Source organism: Daucus carota, chromosome 3, assembly GCF_001625215.2.
Source record: "Daucus carota subsp. sativus chromosome 3, DH1 v3.0, whole genome shotgun sequence".
NCBI lineage: Eukaryota > Viridiplantae > Streptophyta > Magnoliopsida > Apiales > Apiaceae > Daucus > Daucus carota.
The window spans coordinates 14,157,689-14,165,627 of record NC_030383.2 but is presented as its reverse complement, the minus strand read 5'-3'; the positions used below and the strand labels follow the sequence as shown (position 1 = coordinate 14,165,627).

General features: G+C 37.4%; 1 protein-coding gene across 1 annotated transcript; it reads right to left on the bottom strand.

Annotated features, from left to right (window-relative positions):
* Positions 1-5,237: 5,237 nt before the first annotated feature.
* Positions 5,238-7,352, bottom strand: LOC108211820 (cytochrome P450 78A7). The gene is made up of 2 exons (XM_017383514.2): positions 6,277-7,352; positions 5,238-6,047 (listed from the first exon to the last, which is right to left on the bottom strand). The coding sequence occupies exons 1-2, from the start codon at positions 7,318-7,320 to the stop codon at positions 5,430-5,432; spliced, it is 1,662 nt and encodes a 553-aa protein (XP_017239003.2). The 5' UTR covers positions 7,321-7,352; the 3' UTR covers positions 5,238-5,429.
* Between the last annotated feature and the right edge of the window lie 587 nt (positions 7,353-7,939).

Here is a 7,939-nt window from a genome sequence, read left to right as displayed (position 1 = left end):
CTCACTTATTTATTTGTTTATTTGTCTTTTTTCAGGAATATTGCAAATGCTTGAAGAAATAAAAGAATAAAGCAAAAAAGAGAAAAAGATGGGAAGAAAAGGATCATAGGGGAATATTCTCAAGGAAGCATCTAGATGGGACACCTACACCCCCCCTCTACCCTAATTTCCCCCTATAAATACACACCTCCCCATCATGTTTCAACCAACCTAGGAGTTCATATTTTTAGTAGCCTCTCTTTTATGTAGTAGATCTAGTAGTAGCACTCTAAATTTGTAAACACTTTTATTATATCAATACAAGTATTCATTATTGTTTTTAAATCTTGCTCTTTACTTTTACTTCTAGGCTATGAAATCTTTCTCTAACCACATGAGACTCAAAATTACTTGTGGATTGAAAGGAGCCTAATTATATGTTTTAAGCTTGCATTTTTTTAGTATTTAGATTGAGCCCCTTTTAATTCTCAATATTATTAGTGGGTTCAATGGTTTAGTATTCTAGATTTTGATTTTAGCTTGTAATTTGATGGGGTTTTGTTAGATACATGGTAGATAAGCTAGTTTTGAAGTTTTGTTTGATTTGGAGTAAGTTTGGTAGGATTTGGTGTTCTCCTTGTTCTTGATTTTGGGGCTTTTTGGTGTAAATTTTAGTTTATGATTTTGAATTGAGGTTAGTGGGTTTTGGTTAGTTATATTTTATATAGGCTAGATTTAAAGTTTGGTGTATTTTGGAGTTGTTTTGGCTTGATTGGAGTCTTGTTTTGGTAAGAAATGGGTAGTTTAGGGGTTATTCAGTGTAGAATTTAGTGTTAAATTTGGTTTTGAGGTTAGTGGGGTTTGATTTGTTATATTTGGAATGACTAAATTTTCCGGTGAAATTAATTTTCCGGCGAGATTTAAACTATTCCGGGCATCTCCATAAATTCCGGTGGTTCGGTTTCGTTAGTAATCGCGCGTACTGTGTTCACAGATTCATTTCATTCACGCCTGTTTCTGTCCACCTGCGTGTGTTTAAGTTTTGTTTTTTTTATTTTGTTTTATTTTGTTTCTTTTATTTTATAATTTCTTTTATTTTCTTTTTTTTTTATATAGATTTAAATCTGTTTATCTGCTTTAATTTGTTTCCGTTGTTCGCGACTACCGCATGTCTCCTGTTCACTTGACTTCACTCCCAGATTCACTTTGCCGTCGTAACCTCTATTTATTAATTTTGATTTTCTTATTAGTAGTTTATTAGTAATTAGTTTATTATTAATTAATACTTTTTTTTTATTTATAAAGTTTTCTTTTATGAGATTTTAATTGTTAATTTAAATTTAGAATTATAAACTTTTGATTGTTAAGTTAGATTAATAAAAATCATCTCAAAATCTTTTGGTCTAATTTGATTAAGTTAAAAATTAAGTTTTCGCGAAAAATAAATTTAGTTCTTGTGGATCGAATCTTATATTACTAAAACGAGATCGTGCACTTGCGATTAATATCAAAATCTTATTTTGAGCACATCAAACAAACACATCAACCTCAAGAAGAGGAAGTGCCACTAAGGAGATCCACTAGAGAGAGAAGAAGTGCAATTTCAAATGATTATATTGTATTTCTTCAAGAGCATGAGTTTGACATAGGGATAATGGAAGATGACCAAGTCAACTTCAAACAAGTCAAACAAAGTGCAAATTGTGATAAGTGGATTGAAGCCATAAATGATGAGATGAAATCCACGAGAGACAATGACGTTTGGGATCTTGTCAAGTTGCCCGAAGGTGTGAAACCGATTGGTTGTAAATGGATATTTAAAACCAAAAGGGATTCAAAGGGCAACATTGAGAGATATAAGGCGCGTCTAGTCGCAAAGGGATACTCTCAAATAGAAGGCATTGACTACAAAGAAACTTTCTCTCCAGTATCATCGAAAGATTCTTTTCGAACAATAATGGCACTTGTGGCTCATTTTGATCTAGAGCTACACCAGATGGATGTTAAGACAACTTTTCTCAATGGTGACATTGATGAAACTATAAATATGACACAACCAGAAAATTTTGAGATTGGTGATCCAAAGACTATGGTTTGTAAACTGAAACGATCCAGCTATGGTACAAAGCAAGCTTCCCGTATGTGGAATCGCAAATTTCTTCAAACCATTGTCTCATACGGTTTTGAGTCAAATGTTGTTGAAAATTGCATATATCACAAGTTCAGTGGGAGTAAATTTATATTCCTGGTGCTATATGTCGATGATATACTTTTGGCATGTAACGATATAGGCTTATTGCACGAAACTAAGAGATTTTTGACAAATCATTTTGAGATGAAAGATCTTGGTGACGCCTCTTTTGTATTAGGAATTAAGATACATCGAGATCGCTCTCGGGGTATTCTTGGTTTATCACAAAAGAGCCATATCGAGAAGGTACTTGCTAGGTTCGGCATGAAAGATTGTGCACAAATAAACACTCCCGTTGCTAAAGGAGAAAAATTTAGTCTCAAACAGTGCCCCAAGAATGATCTTGAAGGAAAAGAGATGCGGAACATTCCCTATGCTTCGGCTATTGGGAGTCTTATGTATGCTCAAGTTTGTACCCGGCCGGATTTGGCGTTCATTGTGGGTATGTTAAGCAGATATTCAAGTAAACCCGGAATGGATCATTGGATCGCAATCAAGCGGGTTATGAGGTACTTGCAAGGAACAAAAGATTACATGCTCGTTTATCGGAAATCGGAAAATTTGGAGATCATTGGGTATTCCGATTCTGATCTTGCTGGTTGCATAGATACGAGAAAATCTACTTCTGGTTATGTTTTCATGTTAGCTGGTGGAGCTATATCATGGAAGAGTGCTAAGCAGACACTCATAGCTCAATCTACCATGGAAGCAGATATTATTGCTTGTTATGAGGCAACCAATCATGCTATATGGTTGCGGAATTTTGTCACAGGATTACGGGTTGTTGATGGAATTGAAAGGCCATTGAAAGTTTACTGTGATAATCGAGCAGCAACTGAGTTTTCAAATAATAATGGAAGCTCCTCAGCTTCCAAACATATAGATATTAACTATCTAGTTGTTATAGAGAGAGTGCGAAATCATATAGTGTCTATTGAACATATAGGAACAAATTTTATGCTAGCAGACCCACTTACTAAAGCTTTGACACCTAAAGTCTTTCATGGGCATACTGCTCAAATGGGTGTTGTCTCGTTGGAGGATATTCGATTCTGGTGGGAGTTTGTTTTGTTCTTATTATTCGGTATTTAGTTCATATGTTGACGCTATTATGACACATTATGTATTTTGAATTTTCTGCGGAATAAAGTTCATATTTTATTCTCTCTGTTATTGCTCTTTTTTTTTATCTTTTAATTGTGGTTTGACATAAAGGTTGAAAGAATAAAGTTTTTGATCTCACTAAGGTACTTAGGATCATTTGAAAATAGACATGATTGAGATCACATTGCATGTAATTTCCAGTTACACATCCATACTTGATCTATGTCATTGAATATATTAATGTGGTGATCATTGAGGATCCAGTTACGATAATGTGACGAAGGTCGCTTTGGTTTCATGTTTTTTATATGAGACGGACCAGATTGACTTAGGAAGATGTATTTAAGAATAAACAATTTTGTGCGCACCTTTGGTTATTGAATGTAATTGTTGTTTGGTATAATTTTTAGCCCAAGTGGGAGATTGTTAGATTATATTTAATAATCTAATAATAATAGGTGGGCATACAAATTAAAGACAATTATATTTATTATGTTTATTCTAATTATTGGGCTAATTAAGTGGTCTAAAATAAAGAGCCCTTAAATCATCTTATTCGGTATGGGCTTTGTAATGTGTAATACTCAATAGTAAGCCTTATTAGGGTTAATGGGGTCTGATATGGCTTCTATATAAAGAACAATATATGGTTTTGGTCCCCAAGGTTGTTCCAACCTCTACTCCTCAATTCCCATCAGTTTGAGCGAGATTCGGCTAGAGGCGAATCAAGTCTGTGGAAGATCAAGTCCCACAATCCGGGTTATTACCTACAGCTATGGAATCAGGTACGCTTCCGATATACAATTTTATCGTAACCTTGATAATATCACATAATCCTTGGTTTTACATATTTAGATCTAACACAGGGATTTTTCCAAACATTACGGAGATAATCGTAGTTTAAAAGACTATATAATCAGTACCATACTTCATCAAGTTGCATTATAAGAATTGACAAAATGAAGCATACATGATTTTGTACTCATATTAAACATTTTGATCTTGATAGAACCTCTGCACCATAACTACCGCTATGTAGTCTTAGAGGGAATACACGGATTGAGAAACATAGTATTTGCAGTTACAAAATCTTATAGTTCAAAAACTACATTCGACTTGATGTTTACACACATCAAAAGCTATATACTCCCTCTGTCCCATTTAATTGTATACGTTTCTTTTCAACTGTTCGACACGCATTTCAATGCTTTTATAAAATATAGTTCCGTAACTTATTTTTGAGATTTTTTTTTTCTGAATAAAAATATAACATCCAAACTTTAATTCAGAAAAAGAAAATTTTAAAAATAAATTACATAACTACACTTTACAGGAGCATTAAAGTCCGTGCCGCGTCCCCGTCCCCCAATGTATACAATTCAGGGGGACGGAGGGAGTAGGTCATATACGAGAGTAAGAGTTTGAGTATGATATACTCACACATTTAAATAAGAAAAGTGAAATTTTAAAATTATTTATTTTAAATGTGTATGATCAATTTTTTTGAATTATGTTTCAAACAGAGGCGGATCTTAGTAGGAGGGCTTTTTAAATTATTTTTTTTAATATTATACATATTTTTAGGTTGTAAAATTGAAATTGATCTTCTTAATTTTTTTTGTGACTCCTCTTAATTTTTTTTAAAAAAATTGACCCCCTTAATTTTATAGTCAGATCCATCACTGGTTTCAAAAAGCCAAATCCTTGTCTATTTGAAAAATGTCAGTAAAAATGATTTATACAGTTTGGAGTGTTCAATTCAGAAATCTCCCGATTCAAGAACTAAAAAGGAAGAAATTTACGGGCATGAAGTGTGTTTTGAGAGAGGAACAATAATACTACTAGTACTAACTACCAAGTTAAAATGACAACGCTAATCCAATTGAGCACGCAAACAGGCAACAAACTAAACCAATAATCACATAGACTGTGTACACAATATTATAATAACAGTCGCAAGATCTTCGCTAAAGCAGAGACTTTGGATTATATTTCACATCAACATTACAATATATGGATACAACATTCAAGGATTTAGTACGTAATGCATATAGATACGTAACTACAGATATTATAGTAGCTAACAATTGCGGTTCAGCTTCAGTAGCTTATATAATTATGGTGTTTATATAACCGTGACATATATACTTAGAGCTTAGTCAACGAGGTTCCTTGAGACGGCTACAGCACAAAGTGGGGTCTTCATTTCACAAGATAGCTTCAACACTTCAGTCAAGTCAACTGGATTCTGAGTCACTTCCTGGACCCACTTGTACTTCTGCACCAACTTGGCCACCCACATATTCACCGTGACCAGGCCCAGATTCTTGCCCGGGCAAACCCGACGACCCGCTCCAAACGGGGCTAACCTGAGGTCCCCACCTCGCACGTCCACGTCACCGTCTCCTGTGAACCTTTCTGGCTTGAACTCCAGCGGGGCCTCCCACAGTGCTGAGTCATGAGTGATGGCCCACATGTTCACCAATGCAGTTGTGTTTGCGGGGATCACCATGCCATTACTCAACTGGACGTCCGAGGTGGACAGCCTGGCCCATGAGAGTAGTGGGCCGGGTGGGTGGATACGGAGAGTCTCTTTCACTACAGCCTGGAGATAGGGGAGCTTCGCCACGTCAGCATCCGTGACGTCTTTGTTGCCGACGACGTCGTAAATCTGGCTGTATAGTTTAAGTTGGATATCCGGGTGCAATACCAACTCGGCCATCACCCATTCGGTCAACAAAGCGGTTGTATCGGTCCCTCTGAAAATCATTTCCTGCATGCAATTGTAGATAGGTCAAATCAATGAAAAATCAACAAATGATGACTTCATCAATGTGTTACGTCCCACATAAATTAAGTTCAGATTTTTCTGCGAAGTAACCATAAACGGTAACTGACTTGTGTTCATTAGCCCATACTAAAAATATTTTTGTATTTATTTTTAATCAAGTCAGGTCGGATAATAGTGCCATCAATTTTAAAACGTGATTATAATTAATTACCCAAGATACGGCGGCCAAGTCGTCGTCGTTGAGCTTGTCCTCGCCGTCCAGTGACAACAGAACATCAACAAAATCAGCATTATCATCCGCACCATCACTGGACTTGTTAAGTTTATGTTGCTGAATAAGTTTTCCGACAAACTCTTTGACTCGGGGCACAAGAGTCTCGCATCGCTGGACTATGTGATGCGGATCATACACATAGCTAAGCCAGGGCAGATAGTCGCACCAGTTGAACGCGCCCAGCAGTTCAAACCCTTCCGCAACCATTTCTCTCAGCTCATTCATATCCTTGTTATTATTCTCCCTGCCCAGCCTTGTCCCGAAAACACTCCCCATAATATTACTCAACGCTGCATCTTGCAGGTGCCTCCTCAAAGTCACCACTCCCCTAGTCGCTTGCTCGGCTGCTATGCCACGCAGCAGAGCAGCCGAGTCCAGCTGTCGCCCGGCCTCATGGGCCGCAATGCGACGAGGAGCGAAAAGATGCGTGGACGCAATCCTCCTGAGGCCGCGCCAGTAAGCGCCGTTGGGGGAGAACCCAATGGTTCGCGTGAACAAGAGAGCCTTCGCGGATTGCTTAACAGGACGGTCCGCGAAGTGAGGCGAAGTGAGAATCTCTCGCGCAATAACAGGATCACAAGTGACCACCAGAGGAGTCGAACCCAGGCTGAACGCCATGAGCTGCTTGTGGAGCCCAGACCCAAGTGAAGCTATCGAAGCCAGAGAGCGGTGAGGCAAGCCCTGGCTCAGACCCAACATGCTCCCCACAACAGGAAGGCCTTTGAGGCCCGGGATTGGCACGGAGCCCAATAGGTTCCGCCCATTTCTCCAGGCCCCACCGGCCGACGAAAAGGCCCAAGCAAAAACTGAGACAGCGATCAAGGTCACGAAAAGATACAACAGAACAAACGGGTCAAGAAAGACGGGAAGTGCGAAGAAGCACCAGGTGGTATCTTTGGCAAGCATAATATTGGTGGAGTCCATGAGTAGATAAGAGAGGTGGGTGGTGAAGACTGAGAAGAGGGGTGTTTTTATAGGCATGCTGCATGTAATAAGAGAGGCTACGTAAGGCGCATCAGGCATTATCTGATTCGATACGCCTGATTGGCTTTTAGATTAAGTGCTGATCATGTTAAACAGTTTTGCTTTTCTTTCATTTTCATTGGTGCTTATTAAAAGGAGATTTGCTTTACTAAAAAGAGATCTGCTTTACTTATATAATTATTATACAAAAACATTAGTAGAAAAGTTGTCGCAGAGTGCTTGGGTCAAAACTCCTCGTAACTTCATTCTTCTACACAAATGACTAATACTCATCACTATAAACCATTCATGCTTTGCTGAGTAATAAGTGAAAAATTAGACGTGACCAAAAAACAAAGGATATTTGGCCGACTTAATATTTTGGTTTCTGGATTTATAAACTAGAACTATTTGTTCGTATTGTTTAGCTAAAAAGTTGAAGAAATATTTAGGAAGTTAGAGAATTTCCATGACTTCTACCTATTTCCCAAACACTTTAACTAAGTCTTTTAATTTGTTTCTAACTTTTATTTCACTTATTTATTTTAAATAAAAATCACTTGTTTTAAGTTAATCCAAACGTTAAAAGGCCAACCACTTATTCATCGAAGAATATGCTTGTCCATGGGAGATATGC

What these genes read in the sequence shown, in the direction of transcription:
- LOC108211820 (XM_017383514.2), bottom strand. Translation starts at nt 7,320, where the DNA reads ATGCCTATAAAAACACCCCTCTTCTCAGTCTTCACCACCCACCTCTCT. An exon ending in ACTTGGCCGCCGTATCTTGG is followed by an intron (nt 6,048 to 6,276) that starts GTAATTAATTAT and finishes AATTGCATGCAG; the next exon opens with GAAATGATTTTCAGAGGGAC.